Here is a 24,709-nt window from a genome sequence, read left to right as displayed (position 1 = left end):
TCCCCAACCTAGTGCCCTGGTGGCCAGTTTTATGCCCAGTCGTCCCTGGAAGTAGTATTTCAGGTGACCCCAATAATTTCCAGTCAATGAAGTAGCACATTGGAGATTTGAGGTTTCCGAAAAATACCAAGAGTAATATTAATAATATTCCACCCACCCCCAAAACTGGAACCCAAGCAGCTCACAATTTAAAAGAACAATACAATTGAAATATACAAAAAGTGAACATTAAAATAGAACTAAACTATTACAGTATTAAAACACATCACTCATTAAAAAGAATAAAATGTCATTCAAAAAACATAAAAGTGCCTAAAAACAGCCTAATTACAATAGTACAGAACCCCCAGTCCATTCTGTTTTAAAAACCTGTCTGAATAAAAGGGGTTTAGCCTGCCCACGGACAACAAGGGGACTGTTCAGGCCTCCCTGGGAAGGGAGTTCAAGAGTTCAAGTACAGCCACCAAGAAGGCCCTCTCTTGCATCCCTACTAACTGTGCTTGTGACAGTGGTGGGATTGAGAGAAGGGCCTCTTCTGATTATCTCAGTCTAGTCGGGCTCATATGCACATTTAATAGCATTTAGGAGGCAAACTGGTTCCCTTGGAGTCCATTTTCTGCCTCCAGAGTAGTGTTGGACCTATTTCTTTTTCTTTTTAACAACTGGAATCTGGGAGGGGCAAGGGCTTACATATGGCCTGTGGCCTCATGATTCTCATCCATTGATGTTCCTGGCCCAGGGGCCATTGTTCACCGCTGTAGAGATGGCTTGTGTCCCTGCCTTCTGCTCTTATTCTGGTGGGATACATTGTGTTTTTCTGTAGCAGCTGGGAAGGAATGCATGAAGCTTCCTGTTCTGATTCTTTATGCCTTCACCATCAAAGTGTTAGCTGAATTTGGTTTAAGAAGTGGGCAATAGAAGATGGTATCCTAACATGCCATGTGGGGAAGAAAAAAAGTCCCACCCCAGAATTATCTGAGAATAATGGATGAGGACTTCTGAGCTGTCTGAAGGGATGAAAATGGTTCACAGCACCTGATGGTGTGCCCCATCCTGTTGTGTAGATCACTGAAGTCCCACTGGGTTGGTAGGTTGCATGCCTTAATTGTTTAGCTGACACTGAGTTCTACTGAAATCCTTAAGATTTTATTGCCTGTGAATTATATTAAGATCAGAATGTTGATACCCTGATTAAAACTATAATAAAATACTATGGTAATCAGTTGTCATTTCTTTGCAGTGCCACAAGGTTGCAGTAGTGAAAGAAGAAAAGCTAGAAGGTAGGTTCATTGAGAACACTGCTTCAGGGGGAAACCTGCTTTGATTTGGACTGTCTTAATATGATTGCCACACTTTACAAATTTGTTTTGACATAGGTAGCGTTTGGTCATTCTGAATGGCTTAAAGTCTGTATCCCTTTACAAAGAGGTTCATATGCTGTGCCAGCTGATTTTGGATAGCACACTTCTATTGATTAGCTCCAGAGCTGTGTGATATTTTTGGAGTGAGAAATACAGATGCATAAGACAGTCTTGAACTTGGAATACTGGCTTCAGCTCTATTTTAGCATGGAGTAGATGTGAAGGAACAGAATATAAGGCTTCTGTGATGCGGCAGCTAAATAGATCAATGCGATTGTAGGCTTCATCAATAGAAGTATAGGCGGGTTACAGACCGCCTATTTGGGGCGGGCTGTACCCGCCCCTTTCCCCAGTGTATCAGGGCCTCAGTGGCCAGAACGTGGCTGAGGCCCCGATCCGCCGCTTTTCAGGCTGCGGAGAAGCGGCAAAATGCCGCTTCCCCGCAGCCTGAAAAGGGGTGTCTTTGGGGCTTCAAGCCCCAAGGACACCCCGCGACAGCGGGGAGGGGGAGAAAGGGGCCGCTTGGCCCCTTTCTCCCTTGCTTCGCTGGGCGCAGCTGTCTGAAGGCTACGCCCAGCGAAGCAAAGCGGCGCCACAAACCAGGAAGGAGCTCCGAAACGGAGCTCCTTCCTGGTTCATGCTAAGGGCGCACTAGGCGCCCTGGTGCGGAGCAAGGACATCACGTCCGAGCTGCCCCGTATAGAGGTGGCGCAGCCGTGACGTCCTCATGGCGGCGGCCGTCTGGAATGGCTGCCGTCATTTTTTACGCGCAGAGCGCGTATTAGGGTTAGGGAGGTGCGGAAGCACCGCACCTCCCTAACCCTAGTACGTGCTCCGTGCGTACTTTCATGGCGGTGTGTAACCCGCCATAGTGTCTAGATTAAGGGAAGGAATAGTGCCACTCTATTCTGCTTTGGTCAGGCCTAACCTGGAATACTGTGTCCAGTTCTGAGCACCACAATTCAAAAAGGATGTTGAGAAGCTGGAGCGTATCCAAAGGAAGGTGACTAAAATGGTGAAAGGTCTGGAAACGATAAAGCCCTACGAGGAGAGACTTAGGCAGCTGGGTATATTTAGCCTGCCCTGTTTAAGTATTTGAAGGGGTGTCACATTGAGGATGGAGTGAACTTGTTTTCTGCTGCTCCAGAGACTAGAACATGGAGCAATGGATGCAAACTACAGGAAAAGAGATTCCACCTCCACATTAGGAAGAACTTCTTGACAGTAAGAGCTGTTCAACAGTGGAACACATTCCTTTGAAGAGGAAGAGAACAAACTGAAAGAAAAGACTGGATTTCAAATTTTAAAAATGGTGAAATATTTAGGGATCAGTATAACAATGAAAAACACAGAGCTGTTTGGAAACAATTATGAAAAAATTGGAGAAGTATTTAAAAAAAAGATCGGGGAAGGATTGCCATTTAAAAGATGCATTAGCTCTTTTGGTCTCTGAACTTTTGGGCTATGCCTTCATATCTTTTCTCATCCTGCAGCAGCAAATGGTAGTTTATCTATAGCCCTGACTTTCTTTGCCAAGTTGTTCCTTCTAATCCTGATATCTCCATCTCTGACTATTCCCTCCCTCCTTTTTATTTATTTAAAAAGGGATACTTGTCCTATCTGTCTCTACTCTCACTTGCTCTCAATTTACTTCATTATCCTGTTTATTAAACAGTTGCTCCTTTATAAGATTCAGATTTGAAAAGCTAAAAAACAAAACAACAATGACAAGACGCACAAGGGAAGGGGAATGAAGGAAAAGAAAAAAGATCAGTTCCTTAAGGCCAGAGAATAGAGGTCTGAAATGCATTTCAGGTGTAGCTCTGTTTCTGTTGCAAGCAGTCTTGCTTAAAAAGCTCTGTTCCTTTTACCAACGGACAGGTCCAGAGAATTAGTTCACTTTTTTCAACAGTCTCAGGCCTGCAGACATTTGGGAATAGGGTTTGTGATAGGATGAGGGAAAGGTAGCTCCCTGGAGCAGCTCCATAGGTTAGTGAATGGGGCCAATCTGGTTTTCTTCTTGGCTTGGTGTTATTCCTGGAAGACAGTAGGTGCACTGACACTGGCTTTTAGTTGTCTAGGCTCTCAGGGCACATCTACTTGAAAAAACAAGACAAAACAGATTGTGTATTTATATCCCTTGCCCAAATTAGATCACAGATTCTTTGAGACAAGGGCCTATTAATTACTTTTTGTATGTCATACTGTGAAATTGAATGTGTACCGTAATGGTGGTGTTTAAATAATTGATTTCCAATTCTTAAAGCAGAAACCCACATGCCAAGCCTAGAATTACAAAAATAGAAGTCTGGCTCCATTGATATTCTAACTGGAGGGTGTTTGGATCAGTTAAAAGACCTGCTTATCCCTTTAGGAAGTTAAGGAATGGCCAGGGGTGGTTTTCTGTTGGACTTTGTAGTCAGGCTTTGCGTTCTGTATGTAGTAGAATCTGCTCTGTTTCCTAATCTTGGGAAGGATAATGATTAAAATACTTACAAAAGCATTAGAACCATTTAATGCACAGTAAAATCAAAATTACCTTAAGTTTAACAGTCCCCGTCATTCCGCCAACTCGAACCTTAATCTCTTAACACTTTGTCCCTGTTCACACATCAGGAGACCCTGCCAGCTTTTTCTTTATCCTGTTTGCGTCAACGGCTCCTCTTTCTCTGGCAGTGAAGCCTCTATTTGCCTGATTCTTCCATTCTCAGAGTCAGCTGGCACTTGTTCATTCTTGGCCCTTTCTTCTTTCCTTGAGGAATTGCCATCTTTTTCCCAGGTGCACTATACCATTGGAAGAATGACTTCTGTTGCTCTGTAAGGCACTTCCATTGTACCCCTTTGCACTTAAAATCCTTACATTAGTCCCCATATCTTCTTCCTGTTTTTGGAATATGCCATTTTCCAGTTACAAGTAGGAGTTCATCCCTCCTTTGAGAATTTCAACATACGTCAGACTTGGGAACAGGGCAAGGAGGCGTTTATCTTAGGTATTGTGCTTTGGAGCCACATGGGACACTTTGGAAGCACAGCACATTAGAGATGTAAGACTTCTGAAAATTTTGAAGCCATGGCAGGAATGGGTTTTTAACAGCGGGAAAGGCCTCAGAAATGTTCAGATAAAACGGAAATATCAACACTACTGTTGGAAAGTTACTTTGGCGCGTTACAGACCGCCCAAAATGGGCGGTCTGCCACCGCCACCCTTTGCAGCGCAGAGGAGCCCCAGCGTCCAAACCGCACGGCTCCTCCACGCTGCAAAAAGAAGCTCCAAAATGGCGCTTCTTGTTGCGGCGCACTTATGACATCATGAGGCGGCAATGGCACACTTGCAGCATCATTTGTGACGTGCGACGCAATGCGTCCGCTACGTCAAGATGGCAGTGCCCGTGTGGAACGGGCACCGCCATTTTGTGCGCACTCCGCGCGTATTAGGGTTAGGGGCGTCAGAAAGTGACGCCCCTTTCTAACCCTAATACGCGCGGAGTGCGTACTATAGGCCCGTGCTGTACGGGCCTTTGTTCCTTTATGAACATAAAATGTACAGTTTGGTTTGGCATCAAATATCATGTTTGATATATTAAAGGTACAGCTTATTCAGGAAATAATTACAAATTGAATTTACTTTTAAAAATATTATTCTTACAAATGGAGCTACAAGGTCCAGAACTTATAAGGAACCTTTTTGCTTTCACAATTTCATGGGAATCTAGGGGGAAACCCAATAAAAACAGAAGAAAGCATCAACATTCATAGAACAAGGAAAGTTATTTTGTCTCCTCTAGTCCTCCAGAATGCCAAACTGACAAAAATCATTCATTCCCATAAAAAGTACTGAGAAAAAGAAACCAAGACTAGGAATTACAATGATGTGAGGTACTACTGTACATAATCTAACCTGAGGGTTTACTTGCTGCATACATAGTTTTTAGAAATAACGTAGGTGTGGTGAATATATGAACCCTTTGTCTTAAATATTTTATTCTTCATTCTAAAAGAAAATATTCCCTAACCCCACCTCCCCTTTTTCCAGTGAAGCAATCTCTAATTTCCTGGCATTGTTCTGAGCCTTCCCATCTCTATAGCACAAGTGTAGTGCAGATTGCATAAACAGGTAGGGCAGAGGTGAGGAAATTACAGGGCGCATGCAGCCTCAGTGTTTGGGGAGAGGAGCCAGACCTTGTCAAGCAAAATATTACCCATAACATCACCTAAAATGTTGGCAAATAGCGTAGCATTATACACCAGAACACCCCTCTCTGATCCCTAAAACCTTCTTTAAATGTAGAAAATCAGGCCAGAAACAAGATGCCCTTTCACACAACATAGTTACAGCACTGTGATTCCACTGTAGTTGCCATGGCTCCGTCCTGTGGAATCCTGGGATATGTAGTTGAGGGAGGGGCCCAGTTTGGTCTCTGCAAATTCTCCTCCAGTTTCCTCCCAATGCATTCTGAGACATCACTGGCTTCTGTTAACTTTACCTCACTGACATAGTGAATGATGCTTGACTATTCAAGAGGCCCTTTCATAGTATACAGTTATAGCACTACAGTGCCTCTTTTAACTGCCATGGCTGTCCTATGTAATCCTGAGATTTGCTGTTAAGTGAGAGGATAATTAACCTTCTCTGCCAGAGAGAATGCTTCTTCAAACTCCAGTATTCCATAGCATGATGTTGTGGTAGTTAAAGTAGAATCACAGTGCTAAAATTGGGTAGAGTAAGAGGGCCCCTAAAGAGTAGAACGAAGGTGACCTAGAACTAAAGCCTGCCATGAAGTTGCAGGCCAGCCCTCACCACAGTTGTCCACTCCTGGATTAGAATCCAGGCCTTCCTGAATTTGCTGTCTGAAGCACTCGGACAGCCTTCAGGGCTCAGAATGACACTAAAGATTCGGGGCCCCATTGCTGGTACCCCACATGATTCCATTGGCTATGAAGACTAGAATCATAGAGTTTGAAGAGAACACAAGGGCTCCCTGCCATGCAGGAACTCATAATCAAAACACCCCTGAGAGGTGGCCATCCAGCTTCTGTTTAAAGACCTCCAAAGAAGGAGACTCCACCACTTTCTGAGGGAGTGTGTTTCCCTGTTGAACAGCTCTTACTGTCAGGAAGTTCCTCCTAATGTTAAGGTGGAATCTCTTTTCTTGTAGCTTGCATCCATTGTTTTGTGTCCAATTCTCTGTAGCAGCAGAAAACAAGCTTGCTCCGTCCTCAATATGACACCCCTTAAAATACTTAAAGAGGGCTATCATATCACCTCTTAAAGTTCTCTTCTCCAGGCTAAACATCCCAGCTCCCTAAGTCTCTCCTCATAAGGCAGATTCCAGACCCTTTGCCATTTTGGTCACCCTCTAGACATGTTTCAGCTTATCAACATCTTTTTTAAATTGGCTAGCCAAGATGGAAAGAGTTGGTTTCAAAAGTGACGCAGAGGGAAGCGCATCTGAAATTAGAGTAGGCTAGTGGAAAGGTGAGGCCAGCGTTCCATCAGACTTCTGTTTCAACCATCCTCTGCTTATTGCGATCTGATAGGCCTTGGCAGAGAAGCCCTGGGCTGCAAGCCCTCAGATTGTTATCACAGGTCTCATGTTTCTTTATCCCAAAGCGTAGGCATTCTGACTACAAGTGCTTTTATAGCCATAATTCAGCTACACAGTAGGTAGTCTTACATTGTGTTTGTCTTGATGGCCAAAAATGTTTGCCAAGGGGAAAGCAGACTGAGGTTTAAAGAATAGACTTCTAGATAACAATTTAAATTAGGAGGAAATAATGGAGGCAGTTTATGGATTTGGCTTCAAGGATTTTGGAGAGGGGTGCACCCATCACAACATCTCGGGAAAAGCAAGCATATATTGATTGTTCTTGTCCATTATTCTATTACACTAAACCCCAGTATGAATGCAGGTTTTGTAACACTAGTGCTATTCAAAATGGTGGCCTGTGGTCCAACGCTAGTCTGTAAGCCATTGGTTACTGGTCTATGGAGGCTTTCCAGGAAAAAGAGAAATAATTATAGTCAACAGGCACAAATATGGTAATGATTCCTGGCACGTTAGAATAAAAACGGACAGTCCACCACACCAGCTAGCATGAGAAGCACAATCTTAGACTACTTCTGGAAAATTCACAGGCTCATGAGTTAGTGAGGTTCCAAGTAGATGCTTTGCAGAATACAAGTGCCAGTAATGCTGTGGCTAAAGGAGAGGTGAGCCACCCAAGGATCTAATGTATTACCTGAAGCTGCTGGCAGATTGATGCAGAAAATATGTGCAAAGTATAGGCAGGGGATAAGCTGATAGCATATTCTTACTTAACGTGATCTCCCTCCACAGACACTTACTATTCACCCTTTTTGGGTATTGTTTGATGGCTCCAATCTGATGCAAAAGCATACACCAGCAAAGGGGACAGGGCTGCCCTTCCTGGGGAGTACAATGGGCCCTTGGTATCCACTGGTGTATGGTTCTAGGATCCCTCATGGATACCAAAATCTGTGGGTGCTCAAGTCCTATTAAATACAATGTTGTAGTATTAGGCCACATATGGTGTCACATATATAAAATGACCAAATCAGGATTTGCTTTTTGGAATTTATATACAGTTGGCCCTCCGTTTTCACGGGGGATCCGTTCCGGACCCCCCTCCCATGCGAAAACGTAGGCTCGCACATATCCAAGTCCCATAGGGTTGAATGGGGCATGAGCGCATGCAGGGCACGCGCCACTGGGCTATGCCCCATTGGAAACAGCGGAAGTCGCCTATTTAAGGTAGTGGATCCCAGATCCACACTTTAGGAGGGGCGACTGTATTTTTAAAATATTTTCTAGCTGTGGATGGTTGAATCTGTGGATACGAAGGGTTGGCTGTACAAGATTAAATCTAAGGAATTTGCAGAACTGGGTTTTTCATAGGATGCAAACAGAAAATCCATTGACACTAAATGAAAATTATTCTCAAAGTGATGGGGTTTTTATTTTATTTCCCAAAGTGAAATTATAACCTTCAAGAAGTGCTTTTGTACTTCAGAGGCCTTCTGTTTCCTCATTTCAGACATGAAGTCAAAGCTGTCCACTGTTGCCAGTGTACATGTCTATAGCATCCAGAAAGCCATGCTTAAGGACAGTGGCCCACTCTACAGCACGGACTATGATATCATCAAAGCTAACCTGCAGAGCTGCAGCAAGTGAGTTTTGTCTTGGCAAATGGTCTGCCACCGATTTGTGGGACTCGATAGTTTTAGGTTGCACCTAGCCTTGCCAGCATCCCAAAAGTGTCCTTAGTGTGTCTTTACTGTGGCACTGCCTTGTTTCGTTGGTTTGTTTTGCCTTTGATAGAAAGAAGTTTGAGCTGGCCCCATCCCCACCTGAGAACATATATTGTGCTCATTTTTAATTAACACTTTGATTAACTTTCACTTCAGAATCTGCATGTTTCTAATGACACTGAACTTTTCCATTATGGCCTTTGGTATGAATTGAATTACCATATCTAACTTCAATTCTATTTATTGATTTATTATTTACTTTATATGATGCCTTTCCCCAGGATGGAACCCAAGGCATCTTCCAAAACAACAAATTAAAAACATTTATTTAAAAGTTTTAAAAACAATTTAAAATCCCCACATTAAAACACTATAAAGCAATTTAAAACCATACAAAAGTTAAAACCTGATAAAACATACATCTACATTAGAACCTTCCCTGCTTTGTCATTAAAAGCTTGCTTAAATAAAAATGTCTTTGCTTGTTGGTGAAAGCAGGGAGGAGGCCAACCTAACCTCTTGTGGAAGGGAGTTCCAGAGAGTGGGATCAGCCACCAAGAAGACCCTGTCTCTCATGTCCACACCAAGAAAACCTATCACGGTGGGACCAAAAGAAAGCTTTCCCCTGATGATGATGATGATGATGATGATGATGATGATGATGATAGATTTTATTTTTATCCCACTTTTCCGCGATGATCAAAGCGGCTTACAGATTAAAATTCAACATAAAAATACATACATATCAATAAAAACAATGTAAAAAATATCACATTAAAAGCTATTACACAGCCAGCTTGGTTGAATTGATCCAAAAACATTGTGAAAATCATTACACAATAGAGGGAGAGGGCATAATATCACATCTCATGGGGGGAAAGCTTGGTGAAAGAAAAAGGTCTTAAGGTTCTTTCTGAAAAGATCCAGGGAGGTGGTGGAACAGAGCTCGTCGGGAAGGTTGTTCCACATTTTTGGGGCCGAGATGGAAAAGGCCCTTTGCGAGGTCGCCGCATATTGTGCAGTTGGGATCTTCAGCAGATTCTTCCTGGCTGACCTGAGTGTGCGGGGCGGATTATATGGGGGGGCGGTCCTCCAAGTACCCTGGGTTTAAAGCTCTGGTGACAGGTTCATATGGGGAGATATGGTCTTTCAGTCTCTGTCTAACAGAACATTGATCAGGGCTTCTTAAATTAAATCATCTCTACCTATCTGCTTCAATGTGTGGGCAAGTGACTGTTGAAACCTGCTCAAGAGCTGCTTATATACAAAGAAACGCAAAACCTTTTTTGATTTGCATTCAGAATATATTAAGGAGCAATTTCTTTCATTCCTAGCAAAGTTTAATCTTACAACCCTTCCTCATCTTATTGCCCTCTAGTTCTTTTGGATTATAAATTCCTTTATTCCTGAGCAGGGTTTTTGATAGCAAGGTAACTTGAAAGTCTCTCATTGGTAGAGTTGCCCATAATTCAAAACTGACTTGACTGCAGTTAACAGCAACAAATTGGCCAGTCTGGCTTAGCAGATAGTAATTGTAAACACTGCACTTAAAGGTGGCCTTAAAATAATTTAAAATAAAATAAATAATCCAGAATATCTGGATGGCACCAGGTTGGGGGAAAGTGTCTTAACATATTTAAGGATCAAAACAGGAATTGCTTCCTTAGGTGTGTGCCTTAATTCCCAAGTTGTTAGAGCAAGCTAAGCATATTAGGCACTGAAGGATGAAAATGAAGGCAGATGATCAACTATTATATTGGTAATTAAATTTTTCATTCGGCTCTCCAGGTTCAGTGGAATTCATTGTGCTGCTGCTGTTGCAAGGACCACAGCTGAAATGGCTCTGGTTGAAATCCCAGCACCAATGAATTCCCAACCACCCCCTGGAACAAATGCAGTTGCTGCCCCTGTGGCAAACGGCCATGCCCCAAGTACTTCATCAAAGCAGCCTGCCCCACAGGCCAAGGGCATTATGGGAATGTTTGCAGTGAAATCAGCCACCAACAAACTCCAGAATACACAGAAGGAAGCGAAACAGGAGGTGAAAGAGACACCAACTGTAAGTTTCAAACTGATGATTTGTAAGTCACTTGATAACTTTTGCAGGTGAACAGCACGGTATAAATAATCTGAATAGATAAATACGTTTTCTGTCTTGGACACTCTTTTTAAGAACCACTCACCTTTGGGTAAAGTGACGTGAGAGTCTGCATACTTATACTCAAGATATCTTTGGCTGCATGCAAACTGCAGAAAAAATCCAGTCTGATACCACTTTAACTGATATGACTCAGTTCTGTGGAATTCTGAGAATTGTAGTTGTGGCATCAGAGCTCTCTGATGTAGAAGGCTAATTATCTCACAAAACTACAATTCTCAGCATTCCATAGCATTGAGCAATGGCAGTTAAAGTGGTGTCAAACTGGATTATTTCTGCTGTGGGGATGCAGCCCTGCTTCAATCTGGCAGGCCAATGTAGACGAAAGGTCTTTATAAGGTGTTTTTCTCTTAATTTAGATTATTGCAAACTGTGCTCTTGAACTGGTTTTTTATATTTTGCCAGATCTCACTATCACTAAATTCAGAGCAAGTGTTTTGACTTGGAGTCAAACATGCAACTTATTTTCCAGTGAATTATGGGGTAGAACTCCCTTCTCTAACCCTAGTCTGGGTTTTAGAGGCTTTTGGAAAGAGGAAGAAATCTCTCTGAAATCTTTTAAGTGGTTCCAGTACACAGTGTAATACCATGACTAGATACTCCCTCCATCATCAGACTTGGTGAAAGGATTCAAACTGTCCTTTTGCTGGACTTTGGAGGCAGATGTAGAGCAGTGGGTTACTTCCCAATGTGTTTGGAGTTCCACCAAATCTCAGGTTGAAGATGAGCAGCATTAGTTGCAATGTGGTTTGTCTACTCAGGGTAGCCAAAATGTATGGGCTTGTGCTTCTCACCTTCAGGATCTTCCATTGTTGACTCCTGCACTAGAAGAGATGACGAAGATTTCTGCAGCATCCAGTCACACTGAATCACGCACTTCTACAACAACAATTTCTTTTAATGTTTTTGTGCTTCTGGTCTTTGAAAATGAGGGGAAATGCATACCTTGTAGTAATTATTTCTACGCAAGTCTTACTGAAAGGAGTAGGAGCTATGGAGGTGCTCTTTAGTGTTTCTGCATAGGTGGGAGTTTCAACAAATCTTTTTGATGGATTGGGGCCTGGTTTCTCATAGTATCTCTTTCCTAACAGTTTTTCTTAATTATGCCCAGGCTTCTGCAACAAGCAGCAAGGCACTTGCTAAAGGAAACATGTTGAACAACTTCTTTGGAAAGGCTGCAGTGAATAAGGACTGTAAGTTTTTTTCTCTTTTCCATTCCAAGTGTTCCATCCAGTTATGGGAATTCTGGTTAAATGATGGGTTTACACTCAGTTAAATGAAGCAATTTTTATCTATGCATGTCTGTCCTGATGTAAATCTTGTTCTAGTTAGTATGATCTACACATTTGGTAGAATGAAATTCTAGGACAGGGTGTACTGTTTCAGATTGTGAGGAGGGGAGTATAAAATAAATTTACTTTATTTTAATGCTCCCACACGTAGTAAACAGACTGCAGGAAGAAACTAGAAAGAGAGTTAGACATTCTTTGAGTTTTTAAAAGCCTATAAAAGTTTAAGTGCAATGTAACATTTTTTAAAAATGCAGCTCTCCTGTGTAGTTGGAAGTAGTTCAGGCTCTTCTGCCACCTTCTGCAGCTGTACTTGTAGTCGAGCCTTGTGTGTTCTTTGAGCTACATGTGTATATTTTTTTATTTTATTTATTTATGGCATTTATACACCGCCCTTTAGCCCTAAAGGCTATCAGAGTATATTGCCCTGCTGCAGTTAATATGGATTTTCTTAGCTTTTTCTCTAGTTATTTTCCATATGCCTCTGTTTCTGTCGCCCCCACTGCCACCCTTATGAAGCAGGAGCCAATTCTTGCAGTCAGATCATAACATAGGTACTCAATCTGTGCTAAATAGGTTAGGAATTAAAGGCTACTTGGTGGTTTTAAGATTCAGAATTCTGGTAAATAAAAATGTGTGGTTGGAACAGCTTACTCTCAGTTAATTTGGCTGAAGACAATGCTGTGGATAATCTATCGCCTCCATTTTGTATTTTTATTGGTGGTGGTGGTGGTATTTTGGAGTGCCTCAGATGTAAATACCACAGGTAAAACTGAAATACAGATAACTGAAAAAGATAGAAATGAACATTACAAAAGAGGCAAATGAGTTAATAGTTTATCAGGCATGTCTACAAAACACCTCCAAGCAAGAACTGAATTGCTATTTAATTTATTTTCATATTTATAGACTAAATTTTGGACCTTAAGTCTTGTAGCCAGTAGACAAATCAAAACTTTATTTAAAAAGTTTAAGCAGTGGACCAAAATTAAAACTAAGGGACAATACAGCCTGGGCCTGAATTAGGGTTCAAATAGGGCTGAGCATGCATATGTTCACAGTCCTTCTGCTGGCATACACATGGGACGCGCCATGATGACGTCCCTTTGGCGCAGCGCCCAAACCGCACTACGCAGAGGGGCATCATCATGGCGCCCCTTTTAGGAAGCTGCTCAGAACAGCTTCTTTTAGGGCAGTGGTTCTCAACCTGTAGATCACGACCCCTTTGGAGGTTGAACAACCCTTTAACAGGGGTCGCCTAAGACCATCGGAAAACAGTAGCAAAATGACAGTTACGAAATAGCAACAAAAATAATTTTATGGTTGGGGGTCACCACAAGATGAGGAACTGTATTAAAGGTTCACGGCATTAGGAAGGTTGAGAACCACTGTTTTAGGGAGCTGGTCGGTGCCACAGCGTGTGGCAGCTGCAGCACCAACCCAGGGCATACAGGGGTGGCATTTAGCTGCCCGTCTGTCGAACCCCTAAGTTTAAAGCTCCAAGATGTTAAAGCCATGCCCTGGAAATCATTTTGTGTTCCTCCTTGGTTATCCTTGGACCTTGGCCTTTTCATTGTTGGCCTATAAACTACCAAGTCTTGAAGTTAGAAACAAACTCCCTTTGTACTAATTTTCTGTGCAACTTATGAACAGTTGGGGAGGGGGCTCATTTAATTGGTGTAATAGCATGGAAAGTTGTTGATCCTTAGTATGACTCTGTATAAGACAGCTTCATATATAGTACTCCACTCTTATCCACAGGGAATGAATTCAGAGAGACCCCTCCCCAGTAGATGCTTGAAACCACAGATAGTATCAAACCCTACACTAGTATTTTTTTCAGACTGTGATGGACCACCAGTAACTGAAACTGCTGAGGGAAAAACCACAAACAAGGAGGGCAGGGACTACTTAATATTTTCAGACCGTACCATCTAACTAAAAAGATTGTATGTACAGCGCTGTGTAAATTTACAGCGCTTCATAAATAAATGTTAGTAATAATAATAATAACAACAACAACAACTGGTAGCTGAAACCACAGAAGTGAAACTGTGGCTAAGGGTAGAATACTGTAGTTAAAACACTCATCTGAGATGTAGAGAGTTTTGTGCATGTATGACTAGATTTCATGATTCTGGGTCTCCTCAGAGAGGCTGGCTGACTCATGGTGGTCTTCAGCCCATTGTGATCCATAATACTGCCGCCTTTTCCCATTTTGACTTGTGGCATGTGCAGGCAAAGGCAGCACTGAAGCTGAACAGCAAAAGGAGGGAAAAGCCACAATCGACTCTCCAGTTTCTTCATTGGAAGCCAAATTGCCTCCTAGTGCTCAAGGTCTTGAGAAACCCAGAAAGAAATCTGAGCCTGCAAAAGGGCAGCAGAAGGACAAGAAGAGGTAAGAAGACATTTTTGTTCATTGTTGGGCAGCTACTTCCTTTCGGATGATCAGCCAAAAGCTATGAAAAGAGTGTGTGAACTTTCATGTTGTCCATGTTTCTTCTCCAAGCTAAGTGGTATGCAAACCAGAGAGATGCAAGGGGAATTATGTTCTTTTTAAGACATTTCTCGTGTTCTTGTGTGGTAATCTTAGGGCTTTTAGGGTCTCCAAGGGGCAGTGGAGCTGATTCATTTGTGTGACTTAATTTTTTTGTCCTTAAATCATGGTAAATAATGAGAAAGAAGAATAATGTGCCATATAGAATCAGAGTCAAAAGAGAGCCCAAGGGACAATCCAGTCCAATCCCATTCTGCCATGCAGGGAAACACAGTCCAAGCCCTCCCTGTGACAGAAAGCCATTCAGCCTCTGTTTGAAAACCACCAAAGAAGAAGACTCCACCACACTCTGAGGCAGCGTCTTTGAACAGCTCTTACAGCCAGGAAGTTCTTCATAAAAACTGAATAAAAGTTTGCAAAAATTGAAAGAGGTTATGATAGGTAAAATACAAATCATCATACTATGTGTTAAATAGAAAAAACAACCCAATAATTCAGCATAATAATAAAGTTTAAGATCACCATTTGCTCAATTGTAGTTTTACTAGCAGTATGAATATAATTTGGAATGAATTCTGAAATCTGTGCACCTACAGAGGGAACCTTAAATTCTCTGCCCAGAATAATTTCTTATCAGTCATGCAGGCTTTGGTAAGTTTCCAGAGCCCAGTTACTTATATATATTTGCAAGTATGCTGTAGAGGACTGGTTGCTGTAAGGGGAGACAAGAGAAATCGGAAGAAAGGTGATAGGAGCGATGAATGATGGAGCTAGAGGACAAATAGAAACTACTCATAGAATCATAGAGTTGGAAGAGACCCCAAGGGCCATCCAGCCCAACCTTATTCTGCCATGCAGGAATTCACAATCAAAGCACCCCTGACAGATGGCCATCCAGCCTCTGCTTAAAGACCTCCAAGGAAGGAGACCCCACCACTCTCTGAGGGAGTTTGTTCCACTGTCGAACAGCCCTTACTATCAGGAAGTTCCTCCTAATGTTGAGGCGGAATCTCTTTTCCTGTAGCTTGCATCCATTCTTCCTGGTCCTAGTCTCTGGAGCAGCAGAAAACAAGCTTGCTCCTTCCTCAGTATGGCATCCCTTTAAGTATTTAAATAGGGCTATCATTTTGCATTTGGTAAATTCAGTTCATGGTATAGAAACATTTAACAAGATGATGGGATTAAACTATATAATGCTACTTAGTAGGAATGGAAATGATATTCAAAAATGGTTGAAAAATTGGTTTCTCAGGGATCAGGAAAACCTTGATGAGGAGATCCTAGACTGGTGAGAATCTTTGAAGTTCAGGACTTTGTGCAAAAATGCATATTTTTGTGCAAAGAATTGCATTTTCTTCACAGAATGCAAGGTTCCTACGAAGAAAATAGAATTTCTTTGAAGAAAATAATATTTCTGTGCAGAAAAGAAGCTTCCAGCACAGAAACATTTTCTGCACAGAAATGTTATTTTCTGTGCATAAAACGATTTATTTTGCGCAGATTTTTTTTTAGAGCAGCATGTGCTACTTTCTGCACAGAAAAATCACACAGATGCTTTTTCCTTGGAATAGTTCCCAAATAAGGAGACAATCTGTAAAAACTGACTAATTTTTGACAACTTTGTCTCAGCAAGGAGAAGAATGATAGGATTAGTCATTCTTGCATGTGAGAATGAAATTTATGAAGATTTAAATCCCTTTCACTTAGTTTGGGGCTGGCATTCTATGTACAAGTTACAACTGCCTTCCTTCGTTCAACTTTTAATTCTAGCCCAACTTCAGAGGCAGCAAACATTTGTTAGTCCTCGGGTACATGTGCAAGTGATGGATGGTCTAGACAGGTTCCTACTTTGGAGATCTCCTCCTCACTTGGCACCCTTTTCTAGCTGATGCTCACTACCTCCCTTGTTCTTAGTTCCAGAAACCTGAAGAAGAAGACTCTCTTTGGCACAAGACGGAAGCCGTCTGCAGCCCCTAGAGTAGTATCTGTCTCTGTGACTGGATAGTTGGCATCTCCCCATTGAGGCTGAAAGAAACCATTTCATGTCTTTTTTTTCTACTTGTAAAAATATGATCATGTTTTTAAAAAAAACTTTAAAAGCTGCTTCAGAAATCTTAGACACTACCTCATAGTGGGGTAGCTCCATTAAAAGAGTATTGAGTGACTGTTAGGCCTGTGGGTTCTTGTAAAACTCTACTTTGAGAACAAATGTATGTGGTTGGTTTTTTTTTTTTTTAAAGATTGCTGGGGCAGGACCAGATCCAAAAACATGGATGTTCCTGGTTCTGGGATCACTTACAGAACATGGAGTCTTCTTTCCTTCATCCTTTAGGTCCTTCCTTCTGGATATGCATCTTTTAGAGTCTTAGGTGGGCTTTTTGGTTTCACAAAGAGCTCGCTAATAAGTTGTTTCTTGGTTGCAAGTCAGAGGGGTCTGGTAATTGGTCACGCTGAACTATCCAATTGCTTGGATAGGAAGCCCTATGTTTCCTCAACAGCATCTGAAGCTGTCTTCACAGTATGAAAGGGATCTTGTAGGACCTTGGAGACCAACTGTGAAAGAAGTTGCAGCATAAACTTTCATAGATTGGGTCTACTTCCTCAGATGTGTGCAGTACTTCATGCATCTGAGGAAGCAGATCTGGTCTACAAAAGCTTATGCTATAACTTGTTTCGTACAGTTCATCTCAAAGGTGCTACAGGATCCCTTTGCATACTGATATTCCAGGCAGACATGGCCACGTTTCAGAATTTAACACCACAGTGGGCATCCACACAGTCAATGGTCCTTGGCTCTGGACTTCTAGACTAGACCCTTGTAGCCAGAACTCTTGAGCACTTCTGGTGGTCTTGTCTTTCACTTGCTGGTGGCATGTCCTGACCAGTTCTCTGTGTTTGTTGTTGTGTGCACCCTCAAATTGTTTTTTTACTTAGGGCAACCCCAAAACTCTTATCATGGAGTTTTCTTGGCAAGAATTGTTTGGAGGAGGTTTGTCATTGCCTTCCTCTGAGGCTGAGAAACCGTGACTTGCCCAAGGTCTCCCAGTCAGTTTCATGGCTGACCTGGGAATCAAACTCTGGTCTCCAGAGTTGTCTTTGTCTTCCAATATTTAAACCACTATGCCATGTTGGCTGTAAGCACCACACACAGAGAGATCCTATGTCAACCTGCCATGTTGCTGAATTACAAAGATGTGTCTTTCTCTATGTGTACATGGCTATACGTGGCCCTGGGGCTCATCTTTGCCCCTTAGCTTCCAGGAGTTGTTCAGGGTTGGAGATTCAGCATAACGAGTACTCTTTAATTACAGAGGCTGTAATTAGGCTGTGCTTTCCTTTGCTTCAAATGGATAATCAATAGGGTCCTTTCCCCTCATTTTCCTTTCCTTACTCATCTCCAACCTACATCTAAGTGAGATAATCTATTTTTTTGCAGAGCAAAGAGGGCAGAGATATCAGATGAAGAGGAGAAAGAAGCTGAAATTTTGAAGAAAAAGAGGCGTAGAATCAGACAGCCTCAGTCTGACAGCAGTGATGATGAGGGTAAGTACAAGCCAGTTAGGTGGCTAACGGTGCAGTTACCTTAAAGTCAGTACCTAGCAAATCTTAAGGCTCCTAGAAACTTAGTGATGGCAGCAGTACTACACATCTGTCCTTCCCTTTCTTCTCATTCCCATTAAATGGCACACCTGGCAGGTCATCACTAGGGAAATTTGACTGGTGATAAGAAATACCTAAATATTTTATTTATTAAGAAACATGTTATTGTGCTGTGTATCTTCAAAGAAGCTAACTTTCAGATGACTTCAAATAAAACTCAGGTTGGAAGAAGAAACAGCAACAAGAAGAAATATATAGCTGTTCACAACAGTGGAACAATGTCAGTAACATCTCAGTGCTTTTAAGGAAAATTAAATAAACTTCTTATATGGACAGGATGGTTTTCATTGGACTTCTTAAAAATCAATTCTTGTGTTCCAAACCTTTCTCAATTCTCCTTTGAGTGTGCCCTCATTCTAAAGGCCCTGTATCTTGCCCTGACTAGTCAAAAGTTAATCACAGCCAGATCATAATCTGAATTTATGACTCCAGTGGATGGGGGAGATTTGCAAGTTATTTGGGCACCTTCTTCTCAGCCAAGGATTTGCCTCAGATATGGAACTGTTTTCACAGCGGCGGAATACACTGGCTGTGTAGTGGACTAGGAAGGTATACACATCACAGATGCTTTCACGGTAACCCCATATAAAATGATGGCAGAGAGCAAGAGTGTTTCTTTGCAGTCCTTTGGTTTCCTTTTCCTGGTAGATTATGTCAAAGAGAGTAAGATGTAATATGTAGAACAGCCAAAATACTTGACCATCATTATGGTGCTGGTGCACAAATGTAAACATAAGTAAGTGAGAGACAACGAACTGAGCTGAAGAAACTGCAAAAGGCATGGTGGAATCTTCGAAAATTAAATAAGTAGAACATGGTATTTGAGTAAGTCAAGGAAGTCAAGAAAGACATAGAAGCCCTGGTGGCACAGTGATTAAATGCCTGTACTGCAGCCACTCACTCAAAACCATAAGGTTGCAAGTTCAAGACCAGCAAAAGGGCTCAAGCTTGACTCAGGCTTGCATCCTTCCGAGGAGGGAGCTAAAATGAGTACCCAGATTGTTGGGGGCAAATTAGCTTACAGTTGTAAACCGCTTAGACACTGCTTAGGTGGTATGAAGCGGTATATTAATGCAGCTTTGTTTGTTTAGAAGCATCTTCTCTTTTCCTTGCCCCTGTGGACTGGATCCTTCTGTAGGTAACAGCAGCATATATATCACATGTATCTCCACAGCCTTCCAGACCAGAATCTTGATGTATGTATGTATATTTCTTAAAAAAAGAAAAGAAAAGTAAGAATTTTTAGAAGTTCATACTACCAGGTTCTTGGCTTTCTCTTCTCCACATGGATTGGGAAACTGCAGTAACCTTTTCTCAAATGCCCAAAACATTTTGCCCAGCTTCATGGAGCTGAATTTAGTTTCTTGGCCAGAATTTGCTTCAGAGTCTCCTTGAGGTTTTTGCAATACTGTATGCTTTGGCAATAATGGCATCTAGCCAGGTTCTGGCAGTTGGCTGCAACCTCATTTAGTGAACATCCCTGGATTTATTTTGGGGACAGAAGGATTCAGAGTGTTTACAAAATTGTCTGAATGATGGGAGTGAAAGCAGAACTGCCAAGCCAGCAGATAAGAGATGTTGGAAGCAAAACCATATTGTCTGTGCCTGTAGAATACTTCACTTCAGTCACTATAATAAGAATCCTGGTGTCCATTCCAAAAAAATTGAGTAACTGGTGCTGCTGTTTGGGAAAATTACAGTTAATTTTGGAGATGAGATGAGAAGCAGGCTGAACAAAATGAACACCCAGTCAAGAAAAGAACATGGAGGCACTATTAAAGTGTAATTAATACCATCAGTTCAGCACAGAAGAACAGGAGAAAGCAAAACATATTGTCTTGGGTTTGTCTTAGGGAGACTGGGAACATACAGTGAAAACTGATGCTCAGCCTTGTTTGAGGGCTCCAGGGAGTCTTGTACCTTTTTGCCAATGCTGTTTCTACTATTTCTATAAAGTTTTTTGTGGCCAGAGGGTTTAAGTAGTTGTTGGGGTTTTTGTGGCCAGATTTAAGTAGTGGCTGAAAAGGTTGTACCTGTCTGACAGAGTCAGGAATTAAAAAAAAGGCGAGTTTTCTCCCTGCTATAAAGAAGATGTGAATCTTTTAAAAATGTTTTTAAAATTACATGGGTAAATTTTAGTTGATTTCCTTCTGTGAGCTGCCTTGGATCCCAGTCCAGGAGAGGTGGCATATAAATAAAATAAATAGTAGTAGGGTTGGTGGTGGTAGTAACAATAACAATAATGATAATAGTGTTGTTGTTGTTGTTGTTAAATTTACCCTCATACCTCTCTTTGGCTAAGGTTTTCCAAATCTTCTGTGAAATCCTCTAGTAGATCTCTGTAGACTATAAAAGCTAATATCTGTCTATCCTCACTTACTGTTAAAGCATGATCCACTGCAAGCTTTACCCATTTAGTTACTGTATATATTCATGTATAAGTCTAGAAATGTTAGTCAAAAAATCAACTCCAAAAATCTGGGTCTACTTACCTACAGGACACTTTAAGTACTGTGCCTTAGCTCTGAAACTCCTTCCCTAGAGAGATTGCAATCACCTCCTCCTTGTCCTTCCATCAGTAAGCAAAGGTTTTTTTTATTTCTACATGCTTTTAGAACTAAAGGTTTTTAAGGAAAGGGCTTTAAGAAGGCACTGCATTTTTTAAAGAGTCCTGTCTTTTAACTGTATTTCATTTTTTAAAGTGTGATTTAAATTATTTAAATTTTGTGACTAGTTTAATTCTGTTTTAATGTTGACGTACATGTTTTAAATACAGGCTGAATTTCCCTTATCCGAAGTCTGAAATATTCCGAAAACCAATATTATTTTCATTGGTAGCTGAGATAGTGACACCTTTGATTTCTGATGGCTCAGTTTTCAAAACTTACCTCCAGGCTATGTCCATAAAGTGTATATGAAAAATAAATTAATTTTGTGTTTAGACCTGGGGTCTTATAGCCAAGATATCTCATTATGTGTGCATACGCAAATACAGGTATTCCAGAATCCAAACAAATCTGAAATCCCAAACAGTCCTAGTCCCAAGCATTTCAGACAAGAGAAGCTCAACCTATGTATTGTAACTGTTTAAATTTCTTCAGTATTACTTTTTGTCCTAATTGTGGGGGAAAGGTGAGGTATGGAGGAGGAAGAAGAAGAAGAAGAAGATCAGAAAAGAATATCATTGCAGTGCTTCAACCTCACTTGGGGCTGTGGTTCCAAAATGGCTACATAGCTGATTTTTCTCCCTGCAGTTGTCCCAGAGTCACCTGCGACTCCCGAAGAGAAAGAAATTTCGCCTGAGCCAGCTGTGAAGCCAAAGCCAGACCCTGTGAACATGGAGGTAAAGACTTGCTGTGTGCATGTGTTCCAGATACTGCTGAGTGAAACTTCCTTAGCGATGGATCTGAAACTCAGCAGTCTCAAATCCAAACTGATGAGCATGAGGCCATTGCTTCGCAGCTCTTTTGGGTTCCATAACTTACTGGCAAGGATCGGAGAGTTGCTCAGTGTTGATCCTGTTCTCACTTTCTTTGCCTTGGAAGGAAAAAAGGATGAACCTTTGGAGAAAATTGTGGGGTTGGAAGCAAAGGGGCAAAAAGGGTCTGTAAGAGGAAGTACTACTGAGACCTTTGAGAATGTATTTGAGAATGTGAAATGTACTTTTTTTAAAAAAAGGCTTTAAAGCTACTAATTGCATCATGATGGGGCAACAAGAATGAAATACAAGGTGAGCGATTCTCCCTCACCGCTTAATTGTTTTCAGTTCTATCTTCCTGACTAATTGGTTTAATAAGATATGATTTTGAAGGTAATGGAATTCAGCAGAAGCTAAAGTGGATTATTATTATTATTATTATTATTATTATTATTATTATTATAATGTGAAGAGAGGTGGGGCTCCATAGCTAGAGAAGGTGGCCTGCATGGGCCACCAGGCTTTGGAGAGGGGATAGTCTTGCAAGCCTTCCCAAGGTTAGGGAAGGCAGGGGAGCATAATTTGCTGTTGTCTGGAGACCAAGCTTAGAGCCCCTTAGTTTTATAGCTGATACAGATACACTCCTCTTGAAAGGAGGAGTGGAAAGCAAGACCCAGGTGACTTGGCACCATCTCTGGTAGACCCTGTTTGGTCCTCCTTACACCTGCGTCCCTGGATGCTTGGCAGCCTCTGGTATTTTGGGGTGTTTTTCTCTCTCTCTCTTTATGCAGCCAAAGTCAGAAACTAGATTGCCTAGCACCTGCCCATTTAGCCAGCTATAAGACCAGGTCTCTCTCCCTGGGGAGCATAACCATGCTGTATGAATGTATCATCTTACTATATATACTCCTATATAAGTTAGAAATGTTAGTCAAAATATTGTCACAAAAAACCAAAGTCTAGAATAATAAAATCATTGGAAGAGACTACAAGAGCCATCTAGTCCAACCCCCTGCCATGCAGGAAATCTCAATCTAAGTCTACTTATGCACATGTCTATGCAAGTACTGTACTTTAACTCCTATTTAAAAAGGAACTATCCTGGTGAAAGGCAAGAGAGTAATCTGTCCTGGAGGTATTGATCCTCCTCTGCTTTTTCATCCGTCCTGCTTTTAGTGTGAGGACAAACAGTTATGCCAGTTGGAATTTTGTAAGTTCTTTGGCATTGTTTTCCTTGCTTCTTGCTTTAGATCCTTTGCTTCATGCCCCTAAACTATACCCTCAACTTCAGGTCATATCAGAATTTATAATTTTGGCCCAAAACCTGCCTTTGACTTATACATGAGGTTGATCTATAGTCTAGTATATATAGTAAATTTTGTTTGATCTGTATAATTCAAGCTGTATGTAGGGTTGCCATAATTCTCTACTAAAAACCGGGACAAAATGTAGGACAAAATTTAGACCAAAATATAGGACAATTGTAGGATAAAATTTAGACCAAAATGTAGGACATTTAAGAAAAATGGAGAACCTTAAATGTCCTACATTTTGGGCTATATTTTATCCTACAATTGTCCTATATTTTGGTCTAAATTTTGTCCTACATTTTGTCCTGGTTTTTAGTAGAGAATTATGGCAACCTGAGCTGTATGTAGCCTGAATGATTTAAAGTTCTAACCTGAGATTCATTCCATAGATTTTTGATAAGAATTTCACCTTCATTTTTTCTGTATGTTTCAATGTTCATTATTGTATTACTGTTTTCTGGTACAACTGTAAAACATTGTAAAACATTGGGAAAATATTAAATTGGACCACTAAGATTTTTTTTAATCTGTCCACCAAAGATTTTGCTGAACGACAACTTCATCGATTACTGTATATACTCAACTATAAGTCAACCTCATGAATAACTCAAGGGCAGGTTTTGGGACCAAAATTATGGATTTTGATATGACCCTTGGATAAGTCGAGGGTAAATCTTAAGGGCATGTAACAAAGGATCTAGAGGATAATGGAAAGGAAAATGATGCCAAATTACTTACAAAATTCCAGCAGGCATAACTGTTTCTACTCACACTAAAGGCTGGAAGGATAAGAGGGTAGAGCTTCCAGGACAGATAACACTCTAGCCTTTCCCCGAGGGATGGTTCCGTTTTTAAAAAAATAGGAGCTAAAGTACAGTACTTACATTGACCTGTGGATGTCGACAGGTTTTTGGGGTCAATTTTTGGACTAAAATGTCTAGACTTATACATGAGTATTTACAGTATATATGTTGACTAGCTATGATGGAAGTTGTGGCTCTGCTTATGTGGAGTGTACCAGGTTGAGGAATTCTGGTAAAGCGCATCACCTCTCAGGAGGTTCCCCCCTTGACTGGGTTTTTCCAAGATTACCCTTCAGTTGGTTATTATATTTTTTTTTATCCAGGAAACCATTGTGAAACTCAGTCTTTTGGCATCCAGGCTATTTCATTTAAGATCTTGAAAATGTTGAATTGTTTACTTCTTCCAATGCCTTTGTGATGAATGATCTGATCATCACGTTGCTTTTCACATCTAGTAAGAAATTCCTAAATTTAGCAAGAGATGAAACCTATTTACATGAGTTGTCATCATTTGTTAATATTTCCATAAGCCCAAAATGTTTTATTTCAGAAATAAGTTCAGTTCAGTTCTCAGTTCAGGAGGCGGGGGTGGACAGGAGAAATTTGGTAAAGGCCAGTTAAAAAACACTTCTATCTTCCAGTTGTTTTGACAACATTGATTCAGAAACAGCAGTCCCCTGTATACATATGTGGGAGTCAGTGCCACTAAACACAGGGCTGCTTATTTCTGGATTAAATTCTTAGGTCCAGTTTATAAAACACATTGAGCATTTGTTTTAACAAAGGCTTTTCTTCAACCAGCAGAAGTTCAACCTTCAGGTTTTTCATTGCCTTTTAATTTCAGCATAGACTGTCTTACAAACTAGTTTTACTATTTGCACTGCTAGTCTGAAATGGGAAACCCATTCAAGAAAAGGAACATCAAGCTTATATTTGTCATTTA

General features: G+C 41.1%; 1 protein-coding gene across 1 annotated transcript in view; it reads left to right on the top strand.

Annotated features, from left to right (window-relative positions):
* The window catches only part of POLD3 (DNA polymerase delta 3, accessory subunit), a 40,920-nt gene that overhangs the window by 7,269 nt on the left and 8,942 nt on the right, over window positions 1–24,709 (top strand). Inside the window, exons 4-10 of the mRNA XM_089513087.1 lie at window positions 1,241–1,280; window positions 8,418–8,550; window positions 10,420–10,690; window positions 11,901–11,982; window positions 14,317–14,476; window positions 18,012–18,118; window positions 21,490–21,578. Of these exons, the coding sequence (XP_089369213.1) occupies window positions 1,241–1,280; window positions 8,418–8,550; window positions 10,420–10,690; window positions 11,901–11,982; window positions 14,317–14,476; window positions 18,012–18,118; window positions 21,490–21,578 (882 nt within the window). The remainder of the gene's footprint in view (window positions 1–1,240; window positions 1,281–8,417; window positions 8,551–10,419; window positions 10,691–11,900; window positions 11,983–14,316; window positions 14,477–18,011; window positions 18,119–21,489; window positions 21,579–24,709) is intronic.

The sequence above is a fragment of the Sceloporus occidentalis genome, unplaced genomic scaffold (assembly GCF_023333645.1).
Source record: "Sceloporus occidentalis isolate IW3139 unplaced genomic scaffold, rSceOcc1.0.p SCAF_2, whole genome shotgun sequence".
Taxonomy (NCBI): Eukaryota; Metazoa; Chordata; class Lepidosauria; order Squamata; family Phrynosomatidae; genus Sceloporus; species Sceloporus occidentalis.
The sequence above is the reverse complement of the archived record's forward strand: the minus strand, read 5'-3'. Positions and strand labels throughout refer to the sequence as shown.